The sequence below is a fragment of the Nycticebus coucang genome, chromosome 13 (genome assembly GCF_027406575.1).
Source record: "Nycticebus coucang isolate mNycCou1 chromosome 13, mNycCou1.pri, whole genome shotgun sequence".
NCBI lineage: Eukaryota > Metazoa > Chordata > Mammalia > Primates > Lorisidae > Nycticebus > Nycticebus coucang.
In genome coordinates, this window is record NC_069792.1 from 5953226 (window position 1) to 5976528 (window position 23303).

At 37.0% G+C, this 23303-nt stretch overlaps 1 protein-coding gene across 1 annotated transcript in view; it reads left to right on the forward strand.

Annotated features, from left to right (window-relative positions):
* The window catches only part of RP1 (RP1 axonemal microtubule associated), a 301766-nt gene that overhangs the window by 79290 nt on the left and 199173 nt on the right, over positions 1-23303 (forward strand). Inside the window, exons 6-12 of the mRNA XM_053558851.1 lie at positions 348-480; positions 7009-7160; positions 9344-9422; positions 16830-16905; positions 17757-17833; positions 17933-17964; positions 18113-18242. Of these exons, the coding sequence (XP_053414826.1) occupies positions 348-480; positions 7009-7160; positions 9344-9422; positions 16830-16905; positions 17757-17833; positions 17933-17964; positions 18113-18242 (679 nt within the window). The remainder of the gene's footprint in view (positions 1-347; positions 481-7008; positions 7161-9343; positions 9423-16829; positions 16906-17756; positions 17834-17932; positions 17965-18112; positions 18243-23303) is intronic.

The following is a 23303-nucleotide window of genomic DNA, read 5'->3' on the forward strand; positions in this document are numbered from 1 at the left end:
AAAAACTTTTTTTTTTTTTTTTTTTTTTTGTAGAGACAGAGTCTCACTTTACTGCCCTTGGTAGAGTGCCGTGGCATCACACGGCTCACAGCAACCTCCAGCTCTTGGGCTTACATGATTCTCTTGCCTCAGCCTCCGGAGCAGCTGGGACTACAGGCGCCCGCCACAGCACCCGGCTATTTTTTTGTTGCAGTTTGGCCGGGGCTGGGTTTGAACCCTCCACCCTCGGCATATGGGGCCGGCGCCCTACTCACTGAGCCACAGGCGCCGCCCTGGATAAAAACTTTTATTTGACTCTTTGATAAAACATTCCTACATTTTTGTAAGCAATATTGTTTTTATTATAGATACGATTGCAGAACATGAATTCTGGAACTCAGTTTTATATACCTGTTCAACGATGGTTGGCACGGGATCAAGAGGATGGGGAAATCTGTCGAGAATTTCCTCTTTTAAATAAAGGACACCCTGTCCTTCCAGGTAGGGAAAATCCAATTCCGGGACACACAAACAAAACTTGTTTTTCTGAATGCTGAAGGAACAGAGAACTCAATAAATATATGTTGAATAAACGAGTAACTGAATGAACGAATAAGACTGCTCATTTTCTCATGTTACCTCTCTGCTGTGGCAACTGCATCTAAATGCTTTTTAGTTGTTTCACATGCTGTCATTCGGGGACGTGTTCTTGTCCCTAGTTGGCCCTGTAAGAAGGTCAGCTGAAATGCCTCTTAATCAAAATCAGGAGATTAATTTTTAGAAGGTCATGAGAAAATTGAATGTCAGATGAAGTTACTCCAGGGCTAAGACATACAAGTCAATCTGTACTTTGTCCACCAGGCTCTACCTTATTTTTGAAAATGTATCTATTTGATCAGGAAATGCAAACACAACTGGTTAAGGACTTTTAAATATTTGGCCAAAAGTAGAGAGTTGTGTAAATATGGCTGAGAATAGGCTCTTGAAATACTTAGGGGTTGGGAATCACTGCTGTCCACCACAGGAAGGCAGGATGACTATCCATAAAAGCCATTTACTATTGGGTCTTCTGGCCTCTGTTTTGGAAGGGAATAGAATGAGGGTATATGAGAATTATTAAATAGACCGTTGTTGTCTCAGAGACACAGAGACAAGCACTGCACACAGAAGGAATATGAAAGGGAGACCAAGGCTCGCTCAGGCTCTTGGTGACTACCCACATTTATTGGGTGTTTTTATGCACAGAAATACTCGAAAGAAAAAGAAAGGTATAGAAATAGAAAAAGGAACATATAATGGTGAAATCATAAAGACTGCTAAAAAATTCTTTGTTCAGCACACACGCTGCTAGACACATACATAGTTAATCTAAATCAAGAACACTTTGCTCAACACTTCGCTCAAGGCTTAACCACAATGGCGACTAGCTGTTTGTTCTGTTTGATTAGTTCCCTAGAACTTAAGAAAGAATAATTTGCTTAAAGGAGAATAGAACAGAGTACTTCTTTCCATAACTTCCACGTGCCCAGCCCCCAGCAGCAACCGTGCGAAGCCCTCTGGTAACTTTCCTTTCTGTGAACATTTAACTGATTGTTCTTACTAGCTTGGGCATGTCCACAAAGAAAGATATTTTTCCATCTTAAGGCAACGTTCCTTGGGGAGCATATGAGGCCATGTCACTTGCTTTGGTTGGAGGGCCGGTACCCCTCCAATAGACAGTTGGAAAAATAGATTTTTCTCCAATCTAGGCTATATTCTACCAAAAATGTGTTATCTTAGTTTTCTAAAGAAATAAGTAATAATATTATCTCCCATTAAGATTGAGTACATACTAACCTATAAGACTTTTTGAGGGAACATAGACTGGTAGAAGATTTGCACAGACTCATGATCCCTTTGTGATAATTCTTCTTGATTTTTTTAAAGTTAAGATATTTTTGAAAAGACATGAATAGACCTACTACTGAAAAGTGAAGGCTTGCATGAACCTTTTTTTTTTTTTTATTGGTAAGCATTTTTCTCACCATTCTCCTTCTTTTTTTCTTTTTTTGCAGTTTTTGGTTCGGGTGGGGTTTGAACCCACCACCTCCAGTATATGGGGCTGGTGCCCTACTTCTTTGAGCCATAGGCACCGCCCTCTCACCATTCTTCTTTGTCAGCCCACACATTTTACCTCGGGAGATGTTCACCAAAGTGCCATGTTCCTACTCCCTGTTAGTAATGATGCAGAGGTCACTTTTTGCTTCTTCCTCTCTGTTTTAATTGTAAAATTCTGCTCAAAGAAGACATACTCTGCAAATACTGATTTTACTTGCTTTCTCTGTAGGGCTCAGTACTTATGCTTTATTAATAAAGATTTTTTTTCAGTTTTCTCTTCATGGCTTGGTATTCTAACCATTCCTGTCATGTGCTATCTATAAACTTGGTAAGCCTTTAGTTATCTAGGTCAGAAGTACATACAGCAAATAACAACCGACTAGCCATATTTTTCCCTAATATTCTAGCAAAGATTGATGCTGTGTCTAAAATGATATCATTAAAGACAAGAAACATCCTTCATTAAAGGTAGAGTGACCAATTCTAGATGGTACAGATAAGGAAAGCTGGATTAATTCATGTCTTTTTTTTTTTTTTTTGCTATATATTGTTCCTTTAAGCCTATAATGAGTTATGGTAGTGTTTGCCATTTAAGGCAAAAGGAACTATAAAACAATTTACCTGGCTTAGGAGTTTACTATCATGTATACCTGAAAAAATAGGTTTTGCAATTGTGGAATTATTTTCCTGTAGAGGATAAGGGTTGCTGAAAAAACTGACCAAAATTGGGCTCTCTCAGGCTTTTGAGTCATTTTTAAAAGGTTTTATTTTTTACTTGTGTTAACATTGTATTTACCATATTAAACATTTAAAAATGTGCAGTTCAGTAGTGTTAAGTGTATTTATGTTGTTATGCAACAGGTTTCTAGAGCTTTTGCCTCTTACAAAGCTGAAATTCTATGTCCATAAAAATACTAACCCTCCTTTCTCCCTTCCCAGCTACTTTCTGGTTCTGTGATTTTGACTACTTTGGAAACATCCTATGAGTATAATTACATAGTATTTTTCTTTTTGTGATCTGATTATTTTACCTAGTGTAATGTCCTCAAGATTTCTCTGTGGCATAGCATGTGACAGGATGTCTTTCCTTTTTAAGAGTACATAACATTCCCTTTTATGTACATGCCACAGTTTCAGTCATCTGCCAAGGGGCATTTGAGTTGCTTCTGCCTCTTGGCTATTGAATAGTGTAATGAACATAGGTATGAAAATATAAATATCTCTTTAAGATTCTACTTTGAATTCTTTTGGATATATACCCAGAAATGGGGTTACTAAATCATGTGGTAATCCTATTTTTAATTTTTTGAGGAATCTCCATATTGTTTTCATAGAAGTTGTACCATTTTTACCTTCCCACCCACAACTCACCAGGGTTCCAATTTTTCTGCATTCTCCTCAACACATTTTTCTTCTTTCAATATTGTCCATCCCAGTGGCTATGAGGTGGTTTTTCATTGTGGTTTCAATTGCATTTCTCTAATAATCTAGGAATGTTGAATTTTCATAGGCTTATTGGTTATTCGTATATCTTCTACTTAAGCCCTTTGCTTATTTTTTAAATTTCGTTGGATTTTGTTTGTTAAGAGTTTTTTTTTTTTTTTTTTTTTATTAAATCATAGCTGTGTACATTAACGCGATCATGGGGTACCATACACTGGTTTTTGTTTGTTACGAGTTTTAATCAAGGATGCCGAATTGTAAGAATACCTTTTCTGTATTATTGAGGTGACTGTGGTTTTTGTCTGTCATTCTGTTAACATATTTTATTTCTTTGCTTGATTTTCCTATATTTAACTGCCCTTTCACATCCAGGTGTGAATTCAACTTGGTCATGCTGTGTGTGCTGAGGGTGAGGAGGAGCTTAGGCATGTAAAACGCCATGAATATTTCTATGGGCTTCCATGAGGTTCTTTTGTTTTGGGGTTTGCCCAGATGTTGGTACCTCTTAACCCATTTCTGGGGCTCTCACAAAGGCAGTTCTTCCAGGTACTGTTGTTAAGATGGTGTATCTGTGGGAGAACAAGTTCTAGGTCTGCCTTTTGCACCATCTTGCAGATGTCCTAGCAGAGCTTTTTAATGAAATAACTATTTTCTGTTTCAGTTTATGCAGTTGATCCCTGGGAAAATACGTCAATTGATTAGGAAAGCTCCAGTTTGCTTTTCTTATATATTTGTCTTAAAAGAATTAAAATTCTTTAAGAATTTAAAAATTCTTATACATGCATGGAAAATAAAACAAAAGTGCCTCTGATGAGAATACGAAGGCAATAGATCACCTTTCTCTGATTTTCCTCCCATTGTTGTCCCTCTCCAGATTTAGCAAAGCTATTTGGTTTTTAAAAAAGGAAAAATGAAATTTGGGGTAAATAAATAATGAGGAAAAGTCATTAATCGTTAGAGGAAGATTGCAAAATTAACAATACTAGAGAGGAATGAAATCTCTCTCAGTGATTACTACTTACAAGTCCTGCTTCTGTGTGAGCTGAGGTGGAAGTCAAGTGTGTGACACTATCACTGATGCGAAGACCCAGAGGATGGAGCTGGTGGGGACGGCAGTGCAGGACTGCGCTTGAGTTCACAGAACTCTGCAATCAGGTTCTTTCTTCTCTTCTGAAACTCCGTACCGTGAATATTAGATTTTTATGTTGTTATCCCTCAGATCCTTGAGGCTCTGTTCATTTTCTTTTATTAAATCATAGCTGCGTACATTAATGCAATCATGGGGTACAATGTGCTGGTTTTACATATAATTTGAAATATTTTCGTCAAACTGGTTAACATAGCCTTCATGGCATTTTCTTAGTTATTGTGTTAAGACATTTATGTTCTACATCTAGTAAATTTCATATACTCTTGTAAGATGCACCGTGGGTGTGGTCCCATCAATTGCTCTGTTCGTTTTTAAAAAAGATTTTCCCTGTTGTTAGAAGGGAAAATATTTTTCTTTGAGCTTATTGGTGCTTTCCTGTGTTCTCTCCATTCTGTTGAGCCTCTTCAATCATTTTTAAAATTTGTTTATGGTGCCTTTTTCAGTTCTAAGACTTCTATTTGTTTCTTCTTTAAATTTTCTATTTATTTGCTGAGATTTTCTATTTTTCCATTGGTTTTGAGAGTGTTCATGATTGTTTGCATTAGCATTTAAATGCCAGCTGCTCCAAAATCTTTCCCAGATAATTCTAGTATAGTGTTGTCTCTTTTATTTTTTTTCCCATGTGTGTTGATATTTTTATGGGTTTTAATATTTTGAGTATTCAGATTATGTTCTGGGCATTTTATATATTATATGATATACTGATTCATATTTAAGTCCTATGGAAAATGTTCATATTTTTCTTTTAGCATACAGTTGAATACTAGTTAATTTTAGGTCACAAATTCCAGCCTGTCTTCTGTGGAATACAGTTGCAATATCAGCTCAGTTTGTTAACCCTTTCTGGTTCTCCTCTTTTTGGCCATTTGGCTAGAAAGCTGAGACTTTAGTTACCCATTGTGCTGGATGCTTCTGCGTCCCTCCATTAGCTGAGTGGTGGCAGGACAGAGGAAGTAAAGAAAGCAGCGCGGGCTGCTCCACCCAGTGAAAACCTGCCTCTACCAAACAGAAGACAAAGTTCCTCTCCATCTGAGTGTTGGCTCCTGTGTGTTCCTGTGTCTAGGCATTGGGATGTAAAAAAAATGAAGGTGAAAAAGAATAACGGTAGAATGTCTGCACATTCTTTATATGTTAGACGTCCCCTTTCTTGTTTCCTGAAATGGAACCAGAGAGCTTCTCCTGGGCTCCCAGTCTGAGCTCCAGGGCCTACTCCCAGGTTTCTGGTATGTTGAGTCCAATCTAGGGGGTAGTAGAGGAAGAAAAATGGTAAACTCACTGACGCTTGGCCTTACTTTAAATTTTAGTCTTGTCCCCCATTTCTTCCTTTGCTGTTCATTTTTTTTGGAGTCTTCATATAGCCGTTCTATACATTCTGTCAAGGTTTTCTAGCTGCATTCAGCAGGAAAGACTGGATGATGTAGGTCACTCCATCTGACCTGAAACTAGGGCTTTTGATGTGATTTTTTTTTTTTTTTTTTTTTTTGAGACAGTCTTACTCTGTCGCCCTGGTCACCCTGTGTAGAGTACTGTAGTGTCATAGCTCACAGCAATCTCAATCTCAAACTCTTTGAGTTTGAGCAATCCTCTTGCCTCAGCCTCCTGAGCAGCTGGGACTATAGGCACCGGCCACTATCCCTGGCTTGTTTTTCTGTTTTTAGTAGAGATTGGGTCTTCCTCAGGCTGGTGTTGAACTCATGAGCTCAAGCAATCCAGCCTCCCGGAGTGTTGGGATTACAGGCATGAGCCACTGCGCCAAGCTCTGATTTGATTTCTGTGAAGTAGTTTCCCTGTGTCTATGGTTTTGCTTTCTGTGGTTTCCCATAGTCAGTTACGGTCCAGAAATGTTACATGCAGAATTCCAAAAGTAAACAATTCATAAGCTTTAAATTGTGCACTGTTCTGAATAATGTGATGAGATCTCCAGCTGTCCTGCTTCCTCCCACGTGGGACGTGAATTATACCTTTGTCTAGTACAAGAGTAATGATGCTGGTAATGTGGGTATGCCACAGAGAAGCTGTAACATGCTCGCTGTGAGTGAAAAGGTGAAAGTCCTTGACTTAAGGAAAGGAAAAAACTGCATGCCGAGGTTGCCAAGATCTACAGTAAGAAGGAATCTTCTATCCTTGAAATTGTGGACAGTTTACTGTTGTATCCAACTTTATTATAGGTGTGTATACATAGGGAAAACAAAGTATATATAGGATTTGTTTCTACCTGCAGTTTCAGGCGTTCACTGGTGACCTTGGACCATATCCCCTGTGGATACGGAGACTGCTGTACTGAATTTTTTATTGTGAGTAGCGCTTGCCGCCTAAGCTTGTGTTCCTTTTCTTGTCAGTGACAATATATGAAGTGTATGTGGCAACGGGAGAACTCTGGGACGCTGGGACAGTGGCCAGTGTCTACATTTCTGTCCATGGAGTAAAGGGAGACACAGGATCTAGACAACTCTTTAGATCGGAGAGCGCCTGCAATTTTTTAAGAGGACAAGTAAGCAAAAAGTCCTTTGTCTGATTTTAAAACGATTAACAGTAGCAAAAAATACATAAAATTTACCATCCTAACTGTTTTCAGTGCATAGTTTAGTAGTGTTGAGTAGGGTCACATTGTTGGACAACTGATCCTCAGGATGTTTTCACCGTCCCAAACTGGAGCTCATTACTATTAAATAAACTCCCCAGTCCCCCACCCTTGCCTAGAGTCCCTGGTAACCACCATTTTACTTTCTGTTTTTACATATTTAACTATTTTAAATGTCTCATGTAAGTGAAATCATATAGAAATTGTCTTATTGTGACTGGCTTTATTTCATTTAGCATAATGTTGTCAAGATTCATTTATGTTGTAGTGTGTGGCAGGATTTCCTGTTATCTCAAGGCTGAATGCCGTTCCATTGTGTGTGTGTATATGCACATTCAGGCTCCCAGAATACTTCTAATTACCTGCCTTGTCACCGACCAGAGGCAGGCTACGTAGAGGCTCAACTCTGGGGCAATAACTAGGAAGTGACCAGTCAAATCTTTTCTTAGGAAAATGGGGTTTGGGTATTTTTGCCTGCTTGCTCTGTGCTGAATCTGATAGGAAGATAACTACGGGAAGTGTTCCTACATCCATTTAAAATTTCCTTTTTATTCCCTATGGTCAAGGAACTCTCAAATGCTGAGCCCTGCATTCCCAGAGGTAGGTGATTTAGCACCAGTTCTTCCGGTGGGAGCTGTAGAAACAGAGGTGCTGTATGTGTGGACAAAAAAAGAAAGAGAGAAAAGGAGAGAAGGAAAGCTAGCAGACACACGGAACAATTAAATGGATTAAATTAACAGTAAAAAACACAGATAAGCTGAATGACTGAAGTTCCTAAGTGAATGCATTGGTTAAAAGTAAGAAGATGGAAAAGATATTCTGTGCAAATAAGAATGTAAAGAGAGAAGGAATGGCATTACTTATAAGAATGTAAAGAGAGAAGGAATGGCATTACTTATATCAGATAAAAAAGAGACCAAGAGACCAGGGAAAATATCATGGTAAAAATATGATAGCAGGATCAAACATTTATAAACATATATACACTTAACATCAAAGTTCACAAACATCATGTACATGTGGAGGGGGGAGAGGGAAGGAGAGGGAGAGAGGGTAAGTATTTATGGAATTGAGGGGAGAAATAGACAACAAGAGAATAATAATAGGAGATTTCAATGCCCACTTTCAATAATGGTTAGAAGAATGAAATGAAACAGTGGACATGAACCACATCATTAGATCAGTAGTACCTACCAGGCATGTACAGAACCACCAGACGACAAGAGAAGGCACACTCTTTTCAAACACACACGAACGTTAACCGCGACAGACCACAAGCAAGTCTTAACACATTTAAGAAAATCAGAATCATACAAACTATCTTTCCAACCACAGTGGAACAAAACCAGAAAACAACAACAGGAGACTGAATATTCATAAATATATGGAAATTAAAGAACTCTACAAACAACCTTTGGATTGGGTATGTCAGCAAGATGGCAAAATAGGAGGCTCCTGACTTTGAATCCTTCTGTGGGTACACTGAATACAACTACAAATCAATCAGTTCCTTGGAGAGAAATGCAGAAACTTACTGAGAGACCTCTGCATACCAGGGACTGAGGAAACATCCACATCCAAACAGGTAGAAAAGCTGAGAGAAGCTCACGCCACAAACCACTCCCCAGAAATACCTCTGCAGTCAGGAGTTTCTCCCCGAGGAGTGCAGGGTTTGGATCACACACATAGCACCCCAACTTTTATGTCTGACACCCAAGTACTGCCTGCTAGATCAACTACCTGTGGAAGCGGATGAGGCTCAGCATTTGAAACTCCCCTGGCAGAAAATAAAGAGGTTTAAGCAGGTAACTTTCTCTCTAGACTCAGTACAGAGTGAGCAGCTTTCAGATGAGATAGTATATTGGATGCTTTTATAACTAAGAGTTGACAACAAAGAAGAAGGTGGGTATGTATGGAAACTTATTATTTTTGAGAAATTAATATTATCATTTTGCCTGTACTTTCTTAATTTAGACAGATTTATATATTTAATTAGTGAACCTTTTTCTTCCAATAAGTTGTAATTTATACTTTTGGTAGAAATCAAAGTTATAGTCTAGATATAACTATACTTTTTTTTTGTTTGGTTATAGACTGACACTTTTTTCCTTGAAGCTGTGCACCTTGGAGATTTGTACAAGATTGTGATAGGCCATGATGGACTTGGTCCAGGTAAGGCTTTTCTATGGAGAGTTAACGAAGGTTTGATTTTACTGTGTTTATGTGAAACCCTGTTCAAATCTAGAAAGTACTGTGGAAAACTTGTAGAAAATTGATCTCCAAGTATTGACCGACTGAGATAAAAATAGTGCCCTCAATTTCCTTTAATATTTAACTAGACATATTTTTCTTCAAAATGACATAGGGTTAGCCAAGTGGATAAGCTAGAATAGGCCTAGAATGCTAGAAAGAGTGATTTAAAAAAATAGAGGAAGGTGGTATTTATATGCTGTGGCAGGCGACATCATCCCAGCAGGCTGGTGGCAAAGGCAGCTGTACTGTATTTTGCCACGTATAATGCATACCCACATTTTTGGCCCAGATTTTCAGGGAAAAAAGTCTTTTGTTTTAATTTCTTAATTTAATTTTTTAATTTGTTTATATTTGGGTACTTGTGCAGGTAGTTAGGTACCATAAAACCATTTTAGCATTTATTTTTAGCATATTATAGTCTAAACAATTTTTGCAATAAATAATTACAAAACACAAGAAAAGATACAATGTATAAGAAATTTTATGTACTGGTAACAAATTTACGATATTTAAGTATCATAGAAGGCCAAGAGCTCCTTGGCCTATCAATGTTAGAAGTATGGTCTTCAATTTCTGCATTGCCTTTGTCTTCTGAAAAGTCTTCATCTTGGTAGCGTTCATCATCCTCCTTTCCATCTATGGCATTGGTGATGCCGTATTTTTTAAAGTATTTTATAACTACTTCCTTCTTGGCATCATTCCACCATCTTAGGATCCAATCACAAATCTGGACGACGGATGCTTTCTGGATTCTGCCTGTAGGTGTTAAATCATTACCAGTGGACTGCATTCATGATGTCCATACTTTATTCATTAGGACTTTAAAGGGTTTGTTTACTGACACAGCAAGAAGTTGAAGTCAGTTGGTTAGCTCACCAGGTATCACAGCAAGTTGGGTTTTCAAGTCCACTGCAATTGCTTTTGCACTTTATGTAACCTGGTCTTTGAGGTGATCAAAAGCCAGCAAAGCTGGTTTTTTAAATAGTCCTCCAGGCCTTTGTGACCAGACATTGTTAAAACAGATTTTCATGCCTTCTTCGTTCATCCATCCTTTTTCATGCATGTGAACAATAACTCTACTTGGAATTTTTCCTGCTAGAACATTTTTCTTCTATAGGTGAACACAGGTGGTAGACGACAGGCTAGGACAGCAATGAAATGTGTTTCCTCATGTCCACTAGTTTTAATAGCCATGGTCTTTGCTCCTTTGATGTCCACAGTTCTGTTGGATGGCACATCAAATGTGAGTGGGGCCTCATCTATATGGTGATTTGGGACAGCTCAGAATTGTAATTCTTTTGAAGATTGATAACATAAGAATGAAATTCTAAAACTTGATTCTCACAGGCTGCTGGGAGTTTTGGGGCAAGTTTTATACATGTCTTCCTGTTCAAACCTCCTCTCTTCATAAAGTTAAAGCACCATTTAGGTGTTTGTGAGAAATTATCAAAGTCTTTTTATGGCGTGATCCTTTAACCCTCTTCTTGTATCATCTGGCTGAGAAGGAGATCCTACTTTGACGTGGCCCCAGAATCCAGGTCTTCACTTCCTGCTCCACCGCCAGCCACTTTGAAAGTCCCCTCAGATCCCCTGCTTCTGTCTTGGCATCTGAAGAAGTTTTTCTTCCTGTCACCTTCTCAATCCGGTGACACTCTCTGTGGGAGGAGCTCCCAAGTGTTCCTTGGCAGCTCTGTTGCCAGGCTTTGTGACATATTCAGTAACTGTTAGTTTAAAACTGCAGTATATGAAAACCTTTTTGAAAAAATAACCAGCTAGATTGCTAGCTCCTACCTAAAGCAGACGAAGAGAAATACTTTGCTCTTCATTGGCTGAAAATGCTTTCATTGGAAGATCAGCATCAGTTCAACAAGTTGGTTACCATATTCCAGGGTGATGTTTTGCATATGGATGGCAAATTCTAGAGTTACAATTTTAATGCATAAGGATAAATAAAAGAATTAGAAAGATTTATATAGATATGGAATTTAGTACTACCGTGTATAATGCACATCTTTATTTTTCCCACAGAAATTTGGGCAAATATACCTAGCACAATGTGGTGGCTAAATTTTGTGAAGGTTAGTGAGTGTTCGCAGAGGCTTCCTTACCAAGGAAGGTCTCAGCTGGGTTTCCTGCCTCCATTTTATTCATGCTTTCCCCCCAGTTTTCCCATCAGCTCTTAGAGATGACTCACATCGTCCCATGGACTCATTTTCTGCTACTCTATAAAATAGCCATAAGATAAAAAAAAAAAATCCATTTAACAGAAGACAGAAAACCAAAGGGCACATACCAAAAAGAGATTAAAAAACCAAAAAGCATGAAACAAGATGATAACCTTTATTACTAAGAAGTATCCAAGTATAATCTTCAAAATGTTAAGCGAAAATATGTTTAAATATTTAATGAGGGAATTAGCAGATTGACAAAGCTGCTTCAAAGGAGGTTATTTCTTTATAAAATTTATAAAATCAGTGAAAAAAATAATGAATAAAATTGATAAATAAAAGTGTGAATAATGTTCTATAGACAATAAAAAATATACCTTTGAGATTATCTTCTCTCTTGGAAAAAATTCATTTATATTTTGACTAGACATAAATCATTTTCATGTTATATTAGTTGACAGGTAATTTGACAGAGTCTGGGCCTGAATCCCATAGTAAGTATTAATGTTAAGTCAAATAACATTACACCCCCCACTGAGGCTGGGTGACTGTCAGCAAACTTGGCAGGGTTCTGCTGCAGCATCGAAAGGATGTGGAGTCGTCCTTTGGCCTTATTTCTGGGTTTTTGTTAATTCTTCTAAACAAAAGTAAAAATTCTTAGGCTGAAAAATCCTTATGTCCAATTATATGTTCTGTGCAAGAGATGCACTTAAAATAAATGGCCCAGTAATAGTAAAAAGAAAAGTTTAGGTAGTGTTATATTAGAAATTTGTAAATAAAACAAAAGATTTTATAAGATAAAGTAAAATTCAAGGCCACAGTATTAAAAGGTACCAAGGAAGGTACTTTTTATTTTTTTTTAAATATACATGTGTTTATTAGGTTTCGATTTTTTGCCTTCACAAAATTAAAGAGGCTTAAAATTTAATAACAATAACGATGTTTAAGATAAGGACTAGAAACAAAAACCTCGTAAAGAATGAACGAACATAAATACATTCAGAAAAGAAATTAGAGAATTGGTGCCTGGAAATATTAAGCAATACTGATAATAATAATAATGCAAAGAAAGTAACATTTATGTTGTCATATAAGAGTACGTCTATTATAGAATGCTTTGGCTCTGAGATTCAGTATAGAGTCATCAGTTAACTTCTTCTTATTTTTTTTAAGTCTAAAAAAATAGCCAACTAATATTTATAAATGAAAGTAAAAAATAATTTCAAAAAAACATACCATGCCAAATCTTATAGACAATAGAAAAAGAAGAAATACTTCAAAATCATTCTACTTGATCTGGATACCCCTGACACTAAAGTTGGAGAGAATATATTATTATAAAGGGAAAATTACAAACATTTTTCACTTATAAATGGGGATACAAGGTACTTTTTTAAAATAAAGCTTATGATTCACACTGAGATTATAACATTCATGAGCCTTTATTCAATAGATAGCTCTGCAAATAAAGAGATAAAGTAAAATGCTCTTACATAGTCAAAAAGAAATGAAAAGAAGATAGGATAGAATCATATGTCTCAGATTTTAGCAGGTTAATCAGGTACTTCAGTTACTCTTCTCAAACATTTGTACTGTGTAGGTAGAGAAGTATTTTTTTTTTTTTTTTGAGACAAGAGTTTTACTCTGTTGCCCTGGGTAGAGTGCCATGGCATCATTATAGCTGACAAACTCCTGGGCTCAAGTGATCCTCTTACCTCAGTTTTTCTATTTTTAGTAGAGATGGGGTCTTGCTCTTGAACTTGAACTCCTGAGCTCAGGCAGTCCGCCTGCCTCGGCCGCCTAGAGTGCTATGATTACAGGGATGAGCCACCTTGCTCAGCCCCTGTAGAGAACTTTCATTTCAAAGTTCCATGAAAAATTTTTACAGTTTGACTCATGTAGTAGGTCAAGATGAAAATATCAATAAATTTCCCCAAATAGGCTTTATTCTTTGACCACAATTTAATGAAACCAAAATTTAATACAAAAGGAGAAAGTAAAAAAGAAAAATTCAATCACTTAGATATTTCAGTTCTTTCCATGAATTTGGGCCAAAGTGGAAATCAAATCCAATTATAATCTAACAGAATGTTACAATGATGTTTTTTTCTGTCTCCTTTTGGCTGAGGTCTCAGAAGACCAGAATAAAATAAGAGGAAGCAGGATCTCACCATCTCTTAAGTTTGTTCCAGGCTGGCATAGCAAAAATATCTTAGACTGGGTAATTTATAAAGAACAGAAATTAATTTCTTAAAATTCTAGAGGCTGGTAAGTCCAAGATCAAAGTGCTGGCATTTGGAGTCTGGTGAGGATCTTCTTACATTGTCCTCCTCTGGCAGAAGGGCAAAAAGGGGGAAAAGGAGGAGGAAGTCCACCTGGGAGCTCACCCACCTTCCGGGGGGGGGGGGGGCTGCAATTTATTTCTCAGTGAAATTTGGAGTTTTGATTATTATTATGGGTTAGTCATTTATAATTGTTGAAATGTGCCCTATAGAAGAAACCAATGGGCTTTTTATCTGAGAGTGACCAGAAAAATTATAATATGTGTTCTAGATTTCACTTAAGGAGGGAAACACAAGAAACCATTCTTTGAACAGATTTAAATGGATAGAGATACGAAAATAAATTTTCTTTTTGTTCCCTGTGGAATTCTGGTCTTTCAACATAGAGAGTATATTATTTACTCTTCAGAAACTAGCAGTACAGTTCAAAGGCAAATTCAGTCTCTAAGCTACATTTTAATTAAACTTTTTATTTTGAGATAATTGTACATTCAAATGAAGTTGTATGAAATAATACAGATACTCTCTGTACCCTTTACCCACTTTTCCTCCAATAGTAACATCTTTCACAGCTATTTTACGATGTCACTACCAGGATATTGATATTGATACAGAAGAACGATCCATCCATCACTAAAATGACCCCTCTTGTGCCTTTTATAGCTGCGTATACCTCCCTTCTTCTCTACCCTCTCCCCCCAAAATGTCTTGTTTTTAATCTCTGGCATCCACTGATCTATATTACATTTCTAAAATTTTTCATTTTAGGAATTGTATAAAAGGAGTCACAGATTCTGTAATCTGTTGGGATTGTTTTTTTTTTCCTCCCTATATAATTTCCTAGAGATTCATTCAAGTAGTACTTGTCAATTGTTCATTCCTTTTTATTGCTTTTTGTTATCTCATGGTATGGATTTCCCTTTGTTTGTTTAACCATTTACCTATTGAAGGGAATCTAGATTGTTCCTAGTCTGGGGCTGTGATAAGTTAATCGAATGAAATGGCCAAGAGCAAAGTCAATGGGGTAGGGTGGGGTGAGAGAGAATGTACAAATTATGCAATATTCCATGATTATTTAGAAATAACACATAATTGGACTCAGTAGTTCCACCTAGAAAGTTATATATACTCAAAATTGTAACTATATTATACATAATAGTAAAATTCCCTGTCTCAAAATAGGGAATGCTTTTATGTAGCATATCCATTTCTGAAATACATACAACTTTAAAAATCATGTCTGAGAATATTTAGGAAAAATATGAAAATGCTGAGTATGTAATGTCAAGAGAACATTATTTTCAGTAATTAATACTCACTAGTTGCTGTAACAAACTACCCCAAAACATGAGGGGCTTCCCACAGCAAGAATTTATTTCTTGTTTGCACACCAGTCTGATATAAGTTGGTAAGTCTCCCAAGCAGCTGTTCTCCAGTGCCCTGGGTGAGGCCTCACAGACCCAGTGGTTTTCAAAGTGTGGTTCCTGGACCATCAGCATTGCCTGGGAACTTGTTAAAAATTCAGTTCTTGGATCTAAAATGATCAGCCATCCTTCTTTGCCCCTGGCTGTCCTGGTTTTAGCACTGAAAATCCTGCATCCTGGGAAATCCCTCTGTCCTGGGCAAACTGGGACAACTGATCACCGTAGGCAGGCCTCCTAACTCACAAACTGAGTGTGGAGAGCAGCTACTCATGTTGGCATAACCCTGCTGGTGATTCAGACGCATGCTGCATTTGAGAACCTTGACCTGGGAACCTGAGGAGTTCCCTACCTTTCAGTGATGGTGACGATGAAGCTGAAAAGTAAGCAAAAGTTCTCATTAGTTTTGTTAAAAAATTTTCTTCTAGAGCTGATTCATATTAACTCATCAACTCAAGATTTTAATTGGCGAGGATATATTTTTGTGCTGGATCTTTGTATAAACAAAACCGCTGTGACTAATGAACATATTTTATCTATAAATAGAATTGTATTTTGGGCTGGGTATGGTGGCTCATGCTTGTAATCCTTGTACTCTGGGAGGCTAAGGTGGATAGAATGCCTGAGCTCACAGGTTTGAGACCAGTCTGAGAGCAAGACCTCATCTCTAAAAAATAGCCAGGTGTTGTGGTGGGCGCCTGTACTCCCAGCTACTCCGGAGGCTGAGGCAAGAGAATAGCTTAAACCCAGGAGTTTGAAGTTGCTGTGAGTTATGACTTTATGGCACTCTACCAAGGGTGACAAAGTGAGGCTCTGTCTCAATAAATAAATAACTAAATGAATGAATAAATAAAATAAATGAAAAAGAAATAAAATTGTATTTTAATGAAGTCTAGTTGGATGCAAATTACTAAGAAAGTAAACATTTAAAAAGAAAAATAAAATAACTATCTTTAGCTCAGTTTACCAGCTCAGTCTATGTGTTTGAACAGGATTTCTGAATGAAATAAAAATATATATATTTTGTTAATTCAGACTTGGTCAAAATTTGAACTTCAGTAACTTTCTGGAAATGGAAAGTATTGCTAACTGGTCAAGTATATATTCTTTGGAAGATGTTAGATCCAGGATTATGAATGCAGTTTGTGACATTAAGAGCAACTACATGATGGTTATATTTTCAATTATTTAGAAAAGCATATTGAAATATATGAAGTCTTAAAACATGAAGCCTTAAAATAAAGCTTTTCTTCTTTTGCATATATAAGAAATATGTGTAAATATTCCCTATAGTTTACTTCTGTAACATTTTGCTTTATTTGAAGTATTAAAGCGTTATGTTGCTTGCATAAAGCCTTTACATAAATCTGGAAGATAGAACCTGTTTCTCGAAACTTGAAACAATACTGGATCATACATATTCACATCATGTTTTTCTGTTTAATTTGCATGTAGGAAATGGCTGGTTTCTTGATGACGTCATCATCAAGGATCCTACTACAAACCGCAAATATGCCTTCTTTTGTCACAGGTTTGTAGATGTGCTTTTACCCTGAACAAATTCATTTCATATTATTTCCAAGTTCATGAATTTTTGATAATTGGATAGGTTATTTAGCTCTTCCTAGTCATTGATGATTTGTTGGGCAACTTTTAAGAACATTAATCTTAGGGGCTACTGCTTCTATTGAAAAAGATACCTCTATGCTTATCATCATTCCTGGTGACATAAATTTAGTATTTAATTAAGATAGGTTTTTAAAGATAGATTTATAACATAGATTTTTAAAAATATGATTTCTCTCTACTTGTCAGTAAGGAGAATGAAAGTCTTTCATAAGAAAACATATTCCTTTTGGATTAGGTCCCAGATTAGGCTCAAAATAATGAATGTACACCATATTTCATGTAGCTTTTTATGAAATGATGATATTGTATACCCACTGGCAATGGGTCTTGATTTTTGAGTTATTTTTCTAGTAGTAATGATAGATTTGATTTTTCTTTCAACGCTCTCCTACCTCTTTCCTCCTGGAACCAATAATAGCCATTTATGAAATTACTGACTAGAGTTTGAACTGTAATTGGTGGCCAAAGAATAGGATGAAATAATTGATTCAAAGAACATAAAACCCTTAACTTTGGCAGTTAGCAGGCTAACTGATAGAGTGGATTAGGGAAAAACATATTTTATTCTATCAGATACTGGCATAGTCATTTTAGAATTACCTTTTTCACACTGTACTCCTCTGCTTTTAACAATTGGATATCCATGTCTTTTTTCCATTCCTGTTATTCATTCTTTCTGACTTGGTTAGATAATTGCCAATGGTATAGTAAATATAAAGCCTAAAAATAATTGATACACTTTTCTTTCTGCAGATGGCTGGATCAAGGGAAAGATGATAGTAAAATTGTCAGAGAACTGTATGCCACGGATAACGGGGTCTTCTCTGTGAGTAAGTTCTGTGCACACATTTATTGGAAAATGGTGTTTTATGATGACTGAAGAAAGTATGATGCTGCTGAGATTAATCATCCTCTTTTTATCTTCTCAGGGGAGAAACTAGAACTTAAGAGAAAAGAAACAGTAAGATTTTGCTTTGAGCTTCATTTAGTACAAACAGTGTTCAAATGGCTATTTGATGTGTTAAAACAGTGCATAGTGTATAGTAGTCTTAGTAATTTCTCCTCCTTGTTTCTTCTCATACTGGTGTTCTTTTCTTTTGTTTTCCTAGTGGATCGCAGAATGCTGGAAGTTCACAAAAGGAAATACCATTCAGTTTTACAACAGCCTGACTGGAGGGTTTGTCCAGCTGCATCCAGATGGCACCGTTGACGCTATTGGAAAGAAGAAAGACAAATACGGTAAAATCATTAGACAAATTATGTGATGTAGGACAGGTCTCAGAGCTGAAGGAAGGAGATTTGTAGACACAGTTTAATTGATACTTTTGCTTCTTTTTCAGATGGCCATTTTTTTTTTGTAGAGATAGGGTCTCACTGTACCGCCCTCGGGTAGAGTGCCATGATGTCACATGGCTCACAGCAACCTCTAACTCTTGGGCTTATGCGATTCTCTTGCCTCAGCCTCCCAAGCAGCTGGGACTACAGGCGCCCGCCACAACGCCCGGCTTTTTTTTTTGTTGTTTCAGTTTGGCCGGGGCTGGGTTTGAACCTGCCACCCTCGGCATATGGGGTCAGCGCCCTACTCACTGAGCCACAGGCGCCGCCCCCAGATGGCCATTTTAATAATTCACTATCTGCATTAATTCAAATGATCAATAGAGATAGGCTTTACATCTGAGCAGACAGTGTCATTATGCAGAACAATATACTATGAAAAAATTATGTTTGGTATTACTTAGATGAAGAATAAAATGTAGGCAATAAATATTAACTGTTTATAAAAAGCAGTAGTATTTAAGGAATTAAGTCAGTTCTACTGTCAAGGGCCTATTCTGTTCACAACATGTGAAATAATTTGAGAGCCACAGAAATAGCTGAAATATCATCCTGAATTCTAGAGATTGATAATGTAATGAAAACAACAAATACATGCAGTGGTTCCAATGATAGTTGTTTGTAGATAGTGTCACAGTAAAGGTACAAAGGAAAAGCTAAGCAAAGATGGGTTGGATGTTTAATATCTATAGGTCATAAAGTCATAGCTGTAGGAATTAACAAGGAAAGAATAAATTGATGATGATGTTAAGTCTTTGTGAACCCAAACCTCCAACTCTTTGAAATTTTGACTTTTAACTATTTACACTAAATTTGTCTTCTGTATCCATTAGTCTAACTTTGTTGTACTTTGTTAGAAACTATGCTGTTCATCCTTTAGGATGTGCTAGAGTTGCTAACCGATAGCATTTTCTCCAAATGTAACTCTCTTACTTCATATTTTAGTTCCTAGGGGGATATACCAGTTTTCTCTTTGATTAAAATATATGGGTATCTCAGAATACTTTCTAGTAGCTTCTCTTTCCAGAATTATTCTTTGGACATTTTCTTTACCTACTGGTTTCCACTTGGGATTGGTTATCCACTTAGATGAGTCAAAATGATCCTTCACATCCTGTTCTCCAGATTCCTTGTTGCCAATGTTCATGATATTTTTTTATTAGTATGGTAGGTTATATTTGAAAATATGGCCACAAAATATGTCTTATTATTAAATCAGAAGCTATAAGGGTCTAAAGTTTACCCTATGCGTGGGAAACATGAGACCACTGGTCAGAGACCAGGACCATTTATTTCTCACAACAAAGGCAGCAGTCAGAACAATATGTTGTATTGGGTTTCCTGAACCCCAGCTTGCAGTGTCATGATGTGAGGGCCTGGTGGTACTGGAAAATTTAGGTGGGTACAATTTGCAACTTAGGAAACTCTGACCTTATATAGGGCAGCCCATCCTTTCTTCAAGAGAGTAAGACAAAGAGACAGAGGGAACTTAGCTTTATTCTGGAAGGTAAGCAAACGTCCTCCAGGGAGGGGAAAGAATTGTCTTTACCTTTACTCCCTTAGAACATCTCAAGAGAGAGATGTGTCTTTAAGCTTTCCTGTGTTAGAATGTCTCCTTATAAAAACATTTTGTAAATGCTTTTATTCAGAGGGAGTATACCATGCAGGAACATGAAGCAGAATTGTCTTCCTATACCCATTCCACAGGCTACTTTGTAAAGGGAGCTTGCTATCCCCACCTCGAGCCTGATTTCCTCACTCCTTGCTAGGTCAGCTCTTTCTCCATGTTTTGAATAAGTGAATGCGACTGAATCAACAGCTTAACTTCTAAGATCTTCATCTTCTATCTTCATTTCTTGAATTAATCCTTCTTGGAACCCAGCCCTTGTGTAGTAAGGAAACCCAGGTACAAATGCAGAGCAGTCCTAAAGGAAGAACTGGCTCTGACAGCCCTCGCTGAGTTACCAACCTGCAGCCAGCACCAGCGCCAGCATGTAAGCCTCTGTGTAGAGCAAACTAACGGGTAGAGGCTGAAAATAGAGAAAATGTTTACCCTACAGTGTTTCTAACATCTTAAGATGCGGAATGAGCAATTCTAAAAGAGGCAGGTGCAGGGTAGTGTGAGTAATTTTCCTCAGTGTAACTGATATTTTTGCAACAGGAGGTCTCTTATGTGTGATAATTACTTTCACTATTATTTCCTGATGTTTATGCTCAGCATCCCATAAATTCACACTCATGAATCAGCTTTCATATGCCTATAAAGTGTTGTGATGAACAGTGCTGACCTGTGGACATTTTTTAAGGAAAATATTTTAAGATCAAGTTTCTGAGATATTTTCACTCCACAGAACAGTGTTTTTTTGTTACCATAAGCCCTTTTTTTATGTAATTATTAAGCTGGTTGTGAGTTTAGTTATTTCTATACTCATAGAGTTAGAGTGTACATTTCTCTGAGTGCTGCTGACCCATTTCTTGGGAGTACTGGATCTAAAAGCAGACACATCTCCAGAAATTGTAAGAAATAAATGTTTGTTTTAAGCTGTGAAGTTTGGGAGTAGTATCTTACACAGCAATAGATCACTAATATACCACTTCCTACAGTGTTCTGTAAGGTGACTGCCCACAATATTTCCTACTCTGCGAACTAGGAAGGGCTTCGCTGTTATGGCTAGGAATGAAAAGGGCAGCATTACTTAAATTTCTACTTGGAATCCTCATCTTTCTTGTGTTGCTGCTTTATTTCTACATTCTGCAGTGGTGCACTGGAAAGTTATGAATATTAGTGTAATTTTTCTATGGTGTTACTACTGATCCCTTTTTAATGACCGTAGGTGCATTTTATAAAGTGTCTGTTGTAGAGTGCAGTGCAAAGATTAGGAAAATTTCTAATATAAAAGTAATGAACCATACCATTTTCATGATAAAAACACTCAACAAAGTAGGAGTATAAGGACATTTCTTCTACATGGTAAAGGGCATTTATGAAAAACTCACAGCTAGGCTGAGTGTGGTGGCTCATGCCTGTAATTCTAGCACTTTGGGAGGCGGAGGTGGGTAGATTGCTTAAGCTCATGAGCTTGAGACCAGCCTGAGAAAAACTGAGACCCTGTCTCTAAAAAATAGCTGGGCGTGTGGTGAGCACCTGTAATCCGAGGTACTTGGGAAGCTGAAGCAAGAGGATCGCTTGAGTGCAAGAGTTTGAGGTTGCTGTGAGCTATGATGCCACAGCACTCTACTGAGGGCGTCAAAGTGAGACTCTGTCCCAAACAAACAAACAAACAAACTAGAAAAAAGAAAATCTCATAGTTAGAAATATAGTTAGTGGTTAAAGGCTGAATGCTTTCCACTTGTTGAGGCTCAGAAAAGGATACCCCAGACGTGCTTTGACGCACTGAACCAAAGAAACAACCTCCTGGTCTCTCTGAGTACTTCAGCAGATTTTCAGAGAGTGAAGGGGGAAGCTTTCCTTCTTTGTCCCTATGCCCCTAAACCAAAAACAAGACAAGGGTGATTGTTTTGGGCACTGCTATTAAAAATTTTTACTGGACATTCTAAGTAGAGCAATTAGGCAAGAAAAAGAAATAAAAAGCATCCAGATTAAAAAGGAAGAAGTAAGACTACATTTATAGATGACATGATCTCATATATAGAAAATCCTAAAGCATCCACACACAAAAAACGATAACCTAATAAATAAAGTTATCAAGGTTATAGGATATAAGATCAACACAAAAACTTACATTTTTATGTCATAGCTATTAATAAACCAAAAACAAATATAAGAGAATAATTCTGTTTATAATAATCTGTTTATAATAGCATCAAATTCTTAGGAATAAATTCAACTTAAAAGAGTAAGAATTGAAAACCAAAAACTACAAAACATTCTTTTTTTTTTGACGATTTCAAGGATTTATTGTTAATTTTGTGTTACATGTATAATTTCACGTGATATTGACACTTTTTAAAAAATTATTCTTATTTGGTAGAGGTGCACACTGAAATGGTATAATGAATGGAATGCTTTAAAATAGAAAACAAAAAGTTTAGGGGCAGTGAAAGTTATAAAATAAGATGGGTAGGCTCAGCACTTGTAGCTTAGTGGTAGGGCACGAGCCACATACACGGGAGCTGGCAGGTTAGAACCCAGCCTGGGCCTGCTAAAATAACGATGACAACTATAACAAAAATAACAAAAACATTCTTAAAAGGAAGAAGACCTAAGCAGCTGGAAAGGCATCTCATGTTTGTGCACTATAAGTCTTAATACTATGTATTGTTAACATGGCAATACTCCCCGGAGCAATCTCTGTCAAAATTCCAATACCCTTTTCTGCAGAAATGGAAAAGCTAATCCTAAATTTGACATGGAATTTAAGAGACCTCAAATAGCCAAAACAATATTGAAAAAGAGCAAAATTGGAATGCTCAAATTTCCTGATTTCAAAAATTACTACAAAGCTAAACTAATGAAAACAGCATCGTATTGGCATAAGGATAGATATGTTACAGAAATAGAATCAAGAGTTCAGAAATAAACCCATGTTCAGTTGTTGATAAGGGTGCCAAGACTACCCACTGGTGGAAGAATAGCCTCTTCAACAAATGGCACTGGGACAAACTCTATGTCCAAATGCAAAAGAATGAATTTGGACCCTTACCTCACAACATATACAAAATTTAAATCAGAATGAACTGAAGACCTAAATGTAGGACCTAATACTATGAAACTCTTGGAAGGAAACGTAGGTGTAAACCTGCATGTCCTTGTAATAGTCAGTAGTTTCTTACATGTGATATCGAAAGCCAAGAAACCAAGAAATAATAAATTGGACATCAGCATATTAAAAATGTGTGTGCCTCAAAAGATATTATCAAGATCTTTGCTGGTATGTCTTGTTAAAAAAAAAAAAGATGCTTTTCATGAAGAGGTGAAAAGATAACCCATAAAAGGCCGAGCAA